The sequence below is a fragment of the Ursus arctos genome, unplaced genomic scaffold (genome assembly GCF_023065955.2).
Source record: "Ursus arctos isolate Adak ecotype North America unplaced genomic scaffold, UrsArc2.0 scaffold_32, whole genome shotgun sequence".
Taxonomy (NCBI): Eukaryota; Metazoa; Chordata; class Mammalia; order Carnivora; family Ursidae; genus Ursus; species Ursus arctos.
Genome location: NW_026623008.1, coordinates 28,022,478 through 28,036,866, shown reverse-complemented (window position 1 = coordinate 28,036,866; position 14,389 = coordinate 28,022,478). Strand labels below are relative to the sequence as shown.

Below are 14,389 nucleotides of genomic sequence, written 5' to 3'. Positions count from 1 at the left end.
GAAGCGGAAGTCCAGGGGTCAAGCCCGTCATTTCCTTTAGCGAGAGGAGCGCAACGGACTCCTTTTTCTTTCGCTCGGCTCGTATCTCAGCATGAAGGAGGTAAAGAGCGAGCGGGAGCGGGGGAGCAGGCGGAGGCACCGTGATGGGGACGTGGTGGCGGCGGCAGTGGTGGTGAAGGTGAAGCAGGAACGCCTCAGCCCGGAAGCCGCGCCTCCCGCCCACCGCCGCCCAGATTCCTCTGGCGGTAGCGCGTCCCCGCCGGCCGGCGACCCGGGCCGCCCTGGTCACCGCGGGAACCGAGCCCGAGGAGGTAGCCGGTAAGTGGGAAGGCGCCCGGGATGGACTTGGGTCTGGCTCATTGAGAAAAGACAGGGCTAGCGTCAGAAGCACACCTTGAAATGCTGCGCGCCGCAGTTTGGATTTTATCTTAAGGTGTTGGAAGTGAACCGGTCGTGCTTGTGCTAAAGAATGTTTAATCTGGTACCTGTCACTTGCGCTAAGCGCCTGATGCCTAATGGGTAGGATCCCGCTCCTTCATCTCTGTGCCCAGCTCTTGGCCGAGTACGGCAGAGCAGATAGCACTGATCGGGTTTAAATAAAAGATTTTCCCCATCTGCCTGCAAATGGAGTGCTGGCGTTGGCTTTCCAGTGATCTGCCCCCAAAGGATTCCACGTTGAGAGCCTAGGCTAGCTACCTGGTAGAGATTTGTAAGAAAATCGTCTCTTGCTGGACTCGTTAATTTATTCCTTCAGCATAGTTTTACTGCATGCTAAAGACGGCGTTAGATACAGGGGCCTCAAGGGTGAACAAAATAGATTGTCTTTGCCCTGGAGAAATTGATGTGCTCCAGCCTTGAGACAAAATAACAAGCAGATAAAATAGTTTCAGTTAGTAACAAGTATTAGGTTAAAGAAGAGGTTAAAACAGTATGATAGAGTTTGGAGGGAAGTGAGAGATGGCCTCTCTGAAAAGATGCCATTTGAGTTGAGATCCGAATGGTAAGAATAATCCAGTCTCGTAAAGATCCAGCCTGAGGAAACAATTCACGCAAAGAACCCGAAGCAGAATTAATGTGATTGTTCTAGAAATAGGGGGGAAATTGTCTAGTGATTGAGGAGAGTGGTAGGAGTGAGGTGGGAAAGGGAGGAGATAGAGCCAGAGGACTTGTTGATGGTTTGATGTGGTTGTGGGGGGAGGGCGTGGGGAGCATTGGTGGTGAGAGAGAAAAGAGTCAAGGGTGTTTTCTAGGGTTTTGGCTTGAGGAACAGAGTGGGTGGTGGTACCAGTTCCTGAGATGGCAGAGATGGAGGGAGGAAAGGGTTTTGAGGGATTGGGAAGCAAGAGTTATGCTCAGTGAGAAGTCTCCGTGGGGAGCCTTGTATGTGGGTCTGGAATTCAAGGAAGATGTCAGGGCTGGAGAGTGAGGTTCCCACCTCCTTTAATGTGAAACACAGAGCCGTTGACAAATGTGCTGTTTGTGTTAGTAGGTAAGCCTGATACTTGAAGTGAATTTATATGGGGGAAGGGAAATTGAGATAAAACCCTGTGTGTACCATGCTCTGGAAAGGTCCCCAGCCAAAAAGAAAAACAAGTCCTCAGGGAGAAGAAGCAAGTCTCCTCGAAGTAAGAGAAGCCGAAGCCCTCACCACTCAACAGTCAAAGTGAAACAGGTAAGTGTATTGAGATGTTTTGATACCAGGTCCAAATCTAGAACCTCCTCGGTCATAACAAACACAAAATCGTGTGTGTTTACCTGTACCTGCGATGGGTTTTTCTAGAAACTGGGTTGGTTTTTTGTTTTTTTCCCTGCTTGTTTTGTTAAACTTTTTACTTCGAGGTAATTGTTGATTTACATTCAGTGGTTAAAAAAATACAGAGGTATACTCTTTACTCTGTTTTTCCCACTGGTAATGTCTTACAGAATTCCAGTACAACATCAACAGGGAGAATATTGACATCGCTATAGTCAAGATACAGAACATTTCCATCACCACAAGGATCCATCATGTTGCCCTTGTGAAGTCTCACCTACTTCTCTCCCTCACCCACTTTACTCCTCAAGTCCTGGCAACTTCTAATCTGTTCTCCGTCTCTGTGATGTTGTCACTTGAAGAACTTTATGTAAATGGAATCATACGTGTAACCTTTAGGGATTGGCTTTTTTCACGCAGCACAGTTCTTTGGAAATTCACTCAGGTGGTTGTACCTGTCAGTGGTTCATTCCTTTTTATTGCTGAGTGATAGTCAGTGGTGTGGATTTAACCATTTGCCCATTGAAGAACATCTGGGTCATTTCCAGTTTCTGGCTATTATATATAAGGTTGCTCTGTAACATTTGCGTATAGGTTGTTGTGTGAACACGTCTTCATTTTTCTGGGATAAATGCCCAGGAGTGCAGTCGTTAGATTGTGTGGTAGTTGCATGCCAAACCGTGTTCCAGAGTGGCTGTGTTAGTTTGCTAGGGCTTCCATAACAAACTACCACAGACTGGATACCTTAAACAACAGAAATTAATCTTTTCACAACTGTGAAGGCTGAAGTCCAAGACCAAGGTGTCAGCAGGTTTTGTTTCTCCTGAGGCCTCTTTCCTTGGCTTGCAAATGCTACCTTCTTGTCTGTGTCCTCGCATGGCTCGTATCCTTGGTGTCTCTTCCTCTTCATATAAGGACACCAGTCATATTGGATTAGGGCTTTGCTGTTATCTTAACTTAATCACGTCTTTAAAGACCTTATCTCAATAAGAAAAAACAAAAGAAAAAAAAAAACCACACACACACCTCACAAAAATGGTACATTCTAAGGACGGTGGTTGGGATCTCAACATACGAATTTTGAGGGGGACACGATTCAGTCCCTACCAGTGACTGTACCATTTTACATTCCCACCTGTATTGTGCGTGAAGCAGTTTCTCTGCATCCTTACCAGCGTTTGGTATTGACATTATTTTTTGTTTCAGACATTCCAATAGATGTGTGGTGATATCTCATTGTGATTTATTTACTTTTTATTTATTTTTAATTTTAAGTAGGCTCCACGCCCATCATGGGGCTTGAACTCACGACCTTGAGATCTAGAGTCCCATGCTCTACCACCTGAGCCAGATGCCCCTCTGATTGTGATTTTCCCTTGAGCGTCTTTTCATCTGCTTATTTGTCCTCTGTGTATCTTCTCAGGTGAAATGTCTCTTCATAGTCTTTTGCCTATTTTCTACTTGGGTGGTTGTTGTAGTTTTTTGAGTTTTTTTTTTTTCTTTTCTTAACCGTTGCATTTGTAGAGTTCTATATTACTAGACGTTTTTGGGTACGTGGTTTGCAAATATTTCTCTCCAATCTGTAGTTTGTCTTTTCCTTCACTGAGCAGAGTTTTTCTGAGAGTAAAAATGTTGTCATGAAGTCCAGTTTATCAACTTTTCCCTTAAGTATTTTTTTAATTTTTAAAAGATTTTATTTATTTGTCAGAGAGAGAGAGAATGCGCACAAGCAGGGGGAGCAGCAGGCAGAGGGAGAAGCAGGCTCCCCACTGAGCAAGGAGCTGGATGGGCTGGATCCCAGGGCTGGATCCCAGGATGCTGGAATCATGACCCAAGCTGAAGGCAGACACTTAACCGACTGAGTCACCCAGGCGTCCCTCCACCTTGCTTTGTATGGATTGTGCTTTCGGTGTCATGTCTAAGAACTTTTTACCTAGCTTTAGATCCTGAAGATTGTTTTTTCTTCAAAGTTTTACATTTAAGTCCATGATTTATTTTGAGTTTGTTTTGGTATAAGGTATGAGCCCTGGGTTGAGGTTCATTTTTTTTGCCTATGAATGTTCAGTTGCTGTGGCATCATTTCTTGAAAAGGCTGTCTTTCTTTCCTTAAATTGCTTTTGCTTCTTCATCAAAAATCAATTGGGAATATGTGTGTGGGTTTATTTCTGCTTCTCTATTTTGTTCCATTGATCTCTGTCATTCTGCCAGTACCACACAGTCTTGATTACGGTCGCTATATAGTAAGGCTTGAAATTGGGTAGACAGATTCTTCTCATTTTCTTAAAAATTGTTTAGCTATACTAGTTTCTTTGTCTTTCCATATAAATTTTATTTTTTTTAATTTTTTTATTTTTTTAAGATTTTATTTATTTATTTGACAGAGAGAGACTGCCAGCGAGAGAGGGAACACAAGCAGGGGGAGTGGGAGAGGAAGAAGCAGGCTCCCAGCGGAGGAGCCTGATGTGGGGCTCGATCCCACAACGCCGGGATCACGCCCTGAGCCAAAGGCAAACGCTTAACCGTTGTGCCACCCAGGCGCCCCTCCATATAAATTTTAGAACAATCTTGTCTATATAAAAAAAAATCTTGCTAGTACTTGGGTAGAAATTGCAGGAAGCTGTATTTAGGGAAGAATTGGGTTTTTCTTGTTGTTAAAGATTGTATTTATTTATTTGACAGAGAGAGAAAGCATGTGTGCACACGCAGGGGGAGCGACAGGCAGAGTGAGAGGGAGAAGCCAGCTTGCCACTGAGCAGGGAGCCCGATGCGGGGCTCAATCCCAGGATGCTGATGCTTAATTGACTGAGCCACACAGGTGCCCTGAGAACTGGCTTTTTTTTTTTTTTTAAAGATTTTATTTATTTATTCGACAGATAGAGACAGCCAGCGAGAGAGGGAACACAAGCAGGGGGAGTGGGAGAGGAAGAAGCAGGCTCATAGCGGAAGAGCCTGATGTGGGGCTCGATCCCATAACGCTGGGATCACGCCCTGAGCCGAAGGCAGACGCTTAACCGCTGTGCCACCCAGGCGCCCCGAGAACTGGCTTTTTTAATAAAAAGTGAATCTTCCAGTCCATGAACACTGTATAAGTCGTTTATTTAGGTCTTTGATTTCTTTCTTCGGCATTTGTAGTTCTTAGCATTTAAGTTCTTATATATTTTATTAGATTTACACAAAGTTTTTTCTTTGGGGGAGTGATCATAAGTGATATTTTAAATTTTAGTCCACGTGTTCATTGCTAATCTGTAGAAGTATAATTGATTTTTCTGTTTTTCTTATATCCTGTGGCTTCACTGAACTTAACTTATTTAGTCCGGGAGGGTTTTTTGTAGATTTCTTGGGATTTTTTTTTTTTTTTAAGATTTTATTTATTTATTCGACAGAGACAGCCAGCGAGTGAGGGAACACAAGCAGGGGGAGTGGGAGAGGAAGAAGCAGGCTCACAGCAGAGGAGCCTGATATGGGGCTTGATCCCATAATGCCGGGATCACACCCTGAGCCGAAGGCAGACGCTTAACCGCTGTGCCACCCAGGCACCCCATTCTTGGGATTTTTTACGTAGACAATCATATCTTCACATAGGGACAGTTTTATTTCTTCCTTTACAATCTCTCTGCATTGTATTTCCTTGTCTTGCCTTATTACACTAAGTAGGACTTCCAGCACTGTGTTGAATGAGAGTACTGAGAGCAGACACCCTTGCTTTGCCCTCAAGAGAAGCATTCAGTCTTTTTTTTTTTTTTTAAAGATTATTTTATTTTATTTATTCATTCGACAGAGAGAGAGACAGCCAGCGAGAGAGGGAACACAAGCAGGGGGAGTGGGAGAGGAAGAAGCAGGCTCACAGCGGAAGAGCCTGATGTGGGGCTCGATCCCAACGCCGGGATCACGCCCTGAGCCGAAGGCAGACGCTCAACCGCTGTGCCACCCAGGCGCCCCAGCATTCAGTCTTTTTAAAGAAACTTTGTGTTACAATGTGCAAATAGACATTAAGAAAATGGATTATCCTGTTACTTTGAGAGACTGTGGGCCAGCTTTTTATTATCTTAAAGATACAAAGCCAGACAGCCTTGGAGGTGTGCAGTGTGAATTGATCAGGCACTGCTTTAGCTCTCTCGGAATGCAGCTCCCAGAACCACACCACCCAGATGAGGGCTGTCAACCACTTGTGCTGGTTTTCGTTTTTTTGGTTTTTGTTTTTTTCCAGTGTAGAGCTGGCAGCTCTTTACCTGTGGTTTCTAAATGAACATTTTACAATAAATCCTGGGACTTTTAGAATGGAACTTTTCTGTGCTTATTACTGTTTTGATGTATCTTCATTTGCTTATCTATGTTAACTTCCCTCCTGACCTCAGATTATCTCTTTAAAAGCTAATTTCTGTGTGTTAGTCAGCTGGAAACTTGGAAATGGCTCTTAAGCAATAGGGCTTGACAGGCAGTTGACACTAAGTGACTTTCACATGGCTTAATCCTAAGGAGGAATGCACACAGCGTCTGACTTAAGCATGACTTGTGCTTGCAGGCATTCTCTGAATTCACCTGAACCACCATTTAAGAAATCTTGATAGCGTGCTCATTGTAATAACACAGAAGTACATAAAGTAAAAAGTGAGAGTATGGGATATGTAGTGTATGGTTACTTCTCTCATTATCCCCGAAATCGCAGGCTCACCGCCCCCCCAAAATCACCTGAATCCCCAGAGGCAACCCTTTTAATAGCTTGATATTTATACTTTAAGGCTCTATTATACTTATGTTCTCCTTGTTTCCTTTATGTTTTAGTGTGCATCTCTGTGTGTTTCCTATGCAAAATTTTTAATTTAAAAAGAACCATGGGGTGCCTGGGTGGCTTAGTCGGTTAAGGGTCCTGGGATCAAGCCCTGCTTCCGGCTCCCTGCTGCAGGGAGCCTGCTTCTCCCTCTGCCCCTCCCCATGCTCATGCATTCTCTCTCTCAAATAAATAAATAAAATCTTTTTTAAAAAAATATTATATATATTATCCTGTTTATCAATAATTGAAATCTTAGTTATTTTGTGTTATCTGGTTATATAATTTGTCATACCCTTTTTTACTAATTTTGCCTGGTCTACCTGCCCATCTTTTTTTTTTTTTTACCCTGTGCGACGGGGTGGGGGTGGGCAGAGGGAGAGAGAATCTCCAGCAGACTTCCCACTGAGTGTAGAACCTGACACAGGGCTCAATCTCACAACCCTGAGATCATGACCTGAGCCGAAATCAAAAGTCCGACGTTTAAGCGACTGAGCCACCTAGGTGCCATGGTCTACATGTCTTTAAAAGGAGGACTGAGCATTAATTGGTCATTGGAATAGTGGATGAACAGAGCCTTATGGGGATTAGAATACAAGGGAGGTGGGGGGTGATGACCTAGAGTCTGTGGCTTCTTTTTGTGACTCATTTAATTGGGGATAAAGGACATAATGAGATTAGTCCTGGTAGGTGGTGGTGGCAAGCTTGTGAGTATCTTAAGGTAGAAGGGATGGGCATCTGAGGCTTCCTCTTGATGCTTGTCTTTGGAGGCTAGGAAGTCTAGAAAAACTGAATCCTGCTCTGAGCAAGCAGGCCTACACTTGACCCCTGTGTATAGCAGGGAGAAGGCCTTGGGAGCAGGGGAGGCCGTGAGATCTCAGTGCTCAGGATTTCCTCTTTACCTTTTCTAGGTGGGGCAGTCTTGCTCATAGCATGCAGGGCTCCCTCTTGAACTCTGATGCTTTGGTTATTAGTAAGGATAAGTTTATTATATTCATGTGTTCATTAGATATTTTTTAGGAAAATTGTTAATATCCTTTGCCCATTTTTTTCTGTTGAATTGTCTTTCTTACTGATTTATTTTTTTATTGCTATATTAATAGATGTTATGTGTTGCAGTTTCTACCAGGCTGATTTTCAATACTGAGTCTTTTTCAAGAAACCATGATATGTTTATCAATTTTTTTCAGATCTTTAAAAAATATCACTAAATTTTTACATGTTTCTTATTACATGTCTTACATACTTCTTAAATGTATTCCTTGGTATTGAACAATTTTTGTTACTGTTGAAATGAGATCTTTTAAAATTATTACATTTTCATTTTTGACGTGAGAGATAACTAGTTTTTTCTTTACGTGTTTATCTTGTACATGACTACTTAACTCTGTTAGTTCTGTTTTCTGTATATGCTTCCCTATGAGCGTGACTGTAGCTCCTCTAGTTTCTAGGGCTCTGAACCTGGACTTGCAGCGTTAGAGCTGTAGTCGGGTGACAGCGTGGAAATAGTCTGTGTAGCCTGGCAAGGGAATACAAGCACCACTGCTAATCATATTTCTGGGACATTTTGCTCTGAATACCAAAGTCCAAATCACAAGTGGCTTTTCGAATGCATCTTGTTCATGGAGTGTGGACTGCCTTTCATTTACTGGGTCTGTTTGAATTTTAGGAACGCGAGGATCATCCCCGGAGAGGACGGGAGGAACGGCAGCACCGGGAGCCATCGGGCCAGGAACACAGGCGAGCTAGAAACAGCGACCGCGACAGACACAGGGGCCATTCCCACCAGAGGAAAAGCCCTAATGAGAGGCCCGGGAGTGGGCAGGCTCAGGGACGGGACCGAGACGTTCAGAATCTACAGGCTCAGGACGCAGAGCGGGAGTTTTACAATGCCCGAAGACGGGAGAATCGCCAGAAGAATGAAGTCAGTGCTGGTGGTAATGAGTCTCAGGAGTTGGTTCCCCGACCTGGTGGCAACAGTAAAGACAAAGAGGTGCCCGTGAAAGAAAAGCCAAGCTTTGAACTCTCTGGGGCACTTCTTGAGGACACCAACACCTTCCGGGGTGTCGTCATTAAGTATAGTGAGCCCCCAGAAGCACGTATCCCCAAAAAACGATGGCGCCTCTACCCGTTTAAAAATGACGAGGTGCTTCCTGTCATGTACATCCATCGGCAGAGCGCCTACCTGCTGGGCAGGCACCGCCGCATAGCGGACATCCCAATCGATCATCCCTCCTGCTCGAAGCAGCACGCGGTCTTTCAGTATCGGTGAGTGTACGTTTGCAGGAAGAATCAGAAGTGTGGGCGGGAGCTGAGAGTCTAAGGATTACTAACATTTGTGTACATGTGTATGCAGAAAAATCCCAGACTCCTCAGATCTAATCTTCGTCTTAAGATTATGACTCTAACCGCCCTTTGAATAATCACTTACATTTTGGTGTCAAGAGATCCAGATTTTGAATCCTGCCACTGCTACTTTCCAGACGTTTGACCTGGGGCAGGCCACACTCTGTGCCTCAGTTTCTCCCTACCTCAAAGGGCTATTTTGGGGGTTAAATGGAAGTGTACCTGAAAGTGGCTGGCACGTGTGTTCACTAATCTGTAGTTGACCGTTTGTGTAAGACATCTGTTACTGTTTGATCGTCATAACACTCCTGTGAGGAGGATAGGTCAGCTGTCCATATCCCCATTCGACGGGTGAGAGGATTGAAGCTCAGCAGAGTCTAATAAGTGATCTGGTTCAAAGGTAGCTCTCTTGACTTTGATGTCAAAATCCACTGCTTTGTTCCCATTGGGACAGGAGCTAAAATGTGCTGAAAAACATGTTGAAATCAAGAAGCATTATCTTGATTATAAACAACACAAAAATGTATTCTCTTAATCATGGCAAGAGGTCTTGGATTCTGATTTTAAACTTTTGATCTACCATGAATTTCCTTCCCTACTCCCTCGGTAATCAGTTCCCGCCTTTTCTAAGTATATTTAACTTGCTCCCAATTTCCAGATCCAAGGCCTTACCTTCCCCTTGATTTCCTAGAGTTTGGACTTGAACTGTGTTCAAGGCAGGTCATTGCCAGGTTTAGGCCGTGTTAGCAAAATGCTGGGTGGTCTGAGGTAGGATTTTGCTGACAAGTTTCTCTCTTTTATCCCTGCTAGGCTTGTGGAATATACCCGCGCTGATGGGACAGTTGGCCGAAGGGTGAGGCCCTACATCATTGACCTTGGCTCAGGCAATGGAACGTTCTTGAACAACAAGCGCATTGAGCCACAGAGATACTATGAACTAAAGGAAAAGGATGTACTTAAATTTGGGTTCAGCAGCAGAGAGTATGTCTTGCTTCACGAGTCCTCTGACACCTCCGAAGTAGACAGGAAAGAAGATGAGGATGACGAGGAGGAAGAGGAAGTATCTGACAGCTAGCAAACTAAGAAACAGCCCGAACGCTCGAGAGACCTTTTCTTTCTGCAAAGGTTTTGGGATTGAGTCAGAGAGCATGGTGCTCTCTGTAACGCCTCTTATCGCCTTAAGTCTTCCTCTGTTGCTGACCACCTTATGTTGTAGTGTAAGAAAACTGACTGCTGTTTGGTTGAACTTTTTTCTGTGGCACATCAGCCCCTTGCCTGTGGGCATTTGTTTTCAGAACAGTCTCACCAACACATCGTGTTTTAGTCGAAGCATCGTGGCTTTAGTTGGTGCTTTCAGAACTGCTGCCTAGGAAGCTACAAACCCTTGGTTCAAGGGGAGTCGTGGCTTGTTCTCTTTGTACAGTTACTTTATTTATATAGTGGTTAAGCTTTGTGGACTGGGTTTGTTTTTGTGTTTGTTTTGGGGGGCAAACCCCTGAACAGAGAATCTTCCTAAGCTTTGGTTGTCACCAAAACAGCCTCCATTATATACCAAAGCTTTGACCTGGTTGAGCTCTTGAGTCACAGAAGTTGATTTTGCACTTCATTTTTGGGGGGTGGGAATTGACCACATGACCTCATTATTAACTGTTGGACTTAAACAGATGCTTTGTGGAACCTGCCGAAGCATACGACTGTGTGGGGAGAGCCTGGCTCCCGCAGCGGGTGCTGACTTCACGTCAGGAGAGGCTGAACTGGGTCGCGGATCGGTTTCCTATGAGAGAATTCTGATTTCTCCATAGAGCATGTACATAACAGTTTTGATCATCCTATCTATTCAACTTTGCATTTTTATTCAAATGTTATCTCTTTCCTTCTTGCAAAACAGTGTCATTTATGTAGCACGGTCCTTGCTTTCTTCTAACACGTATGTATATGTGTAAAGGAGGTTGTGTAGTTGACACGTTTCATCTTTTTAAAAAACGTTCTGAGAGGTTGTATTTACTTTCCCAAGGCTGGAAAGCAAGGGAGTTGCCCTGTTTCCTAATTTTCCACAGAGGAATATGTGTAAGTAGCAGAGTTGTAACTACTTACATATAGTGTGTGTGTGAGTGTGTGTGTGTTGTGTGTACATAAACGTGTGAGTGAGAGAACTGCAAACTGATTTTCATATGAGAATGTTTTGTGATCTAAATGTAATACTACATTATAGGCAAAGGCCTCCCTGCATTTGAATAGCAGGTTTTCATTTATATGTATTTTTGGGATAAAAAATAATAAAATTTGTAAATATAGCCCCATTTCAAAGGGTTATCCTTTCTTGGCAGAGAGGACCTTGTGTTTACAGGTCCATTTGCAGCTACAGGAATCTTTGTATCAGTATTTTTGAGGTAAGCGTAGGTAGTTGCAGATGGTGTGCTGGGGCGAGCCCAGGAAATAGTGAGGTTGGGGCCAGCAGCAGCTCTGGAAGCCAGGCCCTCACCCATCAGCGAGTGAGTGCTGGTCCTGATGTAGCACTGTTTTCTGAATTGGGAGGGAAGGGGTTTTCCTTTCCAGAATAGTCCATTAGGGCAGGTTCTACATAGCAGGTCTTGTACCAGTTGATCCCTGTCCCTGCTATGTTGCCCTCGGGTGGTGGGGGGCGGGGGGGGGCGTGATACAACTCAGTGCTGCTGCCCGCCATTCCTCTTGGAAACTTGTTAGACTGTGAGATTGTCTTCCCACCTACCCATGTGGACTCAGGACTAAATGCTGACAAGTGTGGGGAGGGGCAGCTGACTAGTATTGATGCAAAAGAAAGGAAAAGATCCCCTGAAAGAGTGAATACTTAATGAGGTCAGTTAGATGTAGGGAAGCTCTAACAAGAGAGCAGTTAGCATCCCTCCTCCATGTGCTCCACACTGGCCACTGTGACCTCTACTTTCCTAATTTTCCTATCTGCCATAGACCCCCTGTTGCATATGTGTGTCCCTGAAAGGTAGGTTTTGTTTTCATGGATCCAGACCGATGGCTTTCTCTTGCTGCGATTAGGCACTAATCTGGCCTCCAGGGCCTTCTGTTCAGTTTGTGCTCCTACTACTGCTTCCAGTGAGCCTTGGGCTTTGCCGCAAACACCGTCCTGCTCAGGAGCATGATAGGTGACCACTTGGCCTACATTCTTCAATAAGAGGTCCCAATTGTGAAGAAAACTTGCTTTAGTGGAGGAATAGCTTCTTGCATTAAGAGATTCTAAATGTCAAACATCTGGGAAGGTGCCCCCCAACACACCCACATACTTTTTGTTTTTTTAAGAAAGAGGGTCGGGGCGCCCAGGTGGCTCAGTCGGTTAAGCGTCTGACTTTAGCTCAGGTCATGATTTCACGGTCTTGGGATTGAGCTCTGTGTCAGGGTCCTCACTCAGCGCAGGGTCTGCTTGTCCATCTCCCTTCGCCCTGTCCCTCCTTGTGTACGTGCTTGTGCTTGCTCGCTCTCATAAATAAAATCTTTTTTTTTAAGATTTTATTTATTTGAGAGAGAGTGAGAGAGCACACAAGTAGGGAGAGAGGGAGAAGAGGGCTCGATCCCAGGATCCTGGGATCGTGACCCGACCTAAAGGTAGACACCCAAACAACTGAGCCACCCAGGCACCCCATAAATAAATCTTAAAAAAAGAGGGTCAAAGAAGACACTGCCCATTGCCAAAGCCAGATATCACTAGTGGACTTCTCATTTGAAGTTGACATAATCCTAAAGCTTTCGTCTTGAATTCTTTGCTTGGAAACTCATGTTCCTCCCAGCCATTTGCAACTTCTTTATTCTCCAGCATTCTCCCCACTGGCTGCAAATCGGTGTTGTCAAAATCAAGCTATCTACAAAGCAGCACTTTGTTTCTGAGCCCCTCTCCCAAAACCTGTGGTGGTCTGCAGTTCTGCTGAAGTATAGGACAGAATCTTCAGGTTTTCCCCATCAAACCTCTTCTTAGTCACCTCGTTCCCTCATTTGAACATGGACAAAGGACACTTCGTTAAGAGCAACTGGTGATACAGCTTTCAGATACTTTTACTGTATTCTGGTGATAAGTAAAAGCAGAGTAATCAATTCAGATAAGTTTTTTTTTTTAATTTTTGTATTCATGTATGGAGTACGCCAGTATACAATATAGCTTGGTTTTAAAAGGCTTAGAACTGAAATACATACTTCAGGTTGATTATTATTTGATACAGTTCACAGAGGGTTATATATATATATACGTATATATGTATATATATACGTATATATATATATATACGTATATATGTATATATATACGTATATATATATATATACGTATATATGTATATATATACGTATATATATATATATATATATACGTATATATATATATTTTTTAAATTTTATTTATTTGACAGCCAGCGAGAGAGGGAACACAAGCAGGGGGAGTGGGAGAGGAAGAAGCAGGCTCCCCAGCGGAGCAGGGAGCCCTATGCGGGGCTCGATCCCAGGACTCTGGGATCACGCCCTGAGCCAAAGGCAGACACTTAACAACTGAGCCACCCAGGCACCCCAGGGTTATATATATATATATATATATATTTTAAAGATTTTATTTATTCGACAGAGATAGAGACAGCCAGCGAGAGAGGGAACACAAGCAGGGGGAGTGGGAGAGGAAGAAGCAGGCTCACAGCAGAGGAGCCCGATGTGGGGCTCGATCCCATAACGCCGGGATCACGCCCTGAGCCGAAGGCAGACGCTTAACCGCTGTGCCACCCAGGCGCTCCCCCCCCAGGGTTATATTTTCAAACCTCCTTCCCTTTGTGGAAATGAGTCGTGGATGTGAGGAATGAGAAGAAGGCATGTTAATGAAAGACAAAGCGTGACTCGCACACATCAGCCAGCAATGCCTGCTTGTGTCATGGCGTTCCGAATCCATAACATTCCTGGGTATGTGCATTTATACAAGCGAGAAGCCTGCTTGATTTAAATTAAAGCTTTGGAATTTAAAGCTTCATCTGGTCTCTCGCGTGAAGTTTCCGTTTAGCAAGTGGGAAACAATTGAAAGACAGTTGATTTGTTCACATCTACTCTTAAGTTGAAGTGAGTTAATCCAACGAACGATTGCATAGGTTTCCTGTGCCGACAGCTGAATGACAACTGCGAGAAACGGAGGAGTCCTCTGGAGGTGTACCTGATGCAAGAGTTGGCATTTGTGGTGTGCCTTAGAGAACAGGTTGATTTTGAACCAGTAGCAGAAGACGGCATTGTTACAGACCGAGCAGTCCGGGGGACAGCAGGACTGGAGCTGGGTATGCGGAAAGAGTTCTGTAAAATAAAGCTGCTTACCTCAAGTCCCACACCAAGGCAGGGGTAGAGCTAGGAGGAGAAATCACCTCAGTCCTGGTTCAGCGGTCTTTGCTCTAGACTGTTACCTCCCCGCTCCCTGGCAGTGCTTAGTGCACAGATTCGAGGGAAAAGACAGCTGGTACATTAGGCTTCTTGATTCATAGTGGGTTCAAAGAAATCACAGTGGTTGGACCTTTCAA

At 44.3% G+C, this 14,389-nt stretch overlaps 1 protein-coding gene across 1 annotated transcript; it reads left to right on the top strand.

Moving 5' to 3' along the window:
* SNIP1 (Smad nuclear interacting protein 1) lies at positions 1-11,167 on the top strand. Its single transcript, XM_026516638.4, has 4 exons — positions 1-318; positions 1,570-1,672; positions 8,191-8,789; positions 9,678-11,167. Exons 1-4 carry the CDS (start codon positions 92-94, stop codon positions 9,940-9,942), a joined length of 1,194 nt encoding a protein of 397 aa, XP_026372423.1. The 5' UTR covers positions 1-91; the 3' UTR covers positions 9,943-11,167.
* Positions 11,168-14,389: the final 3,222 nt, after the last annotated feature.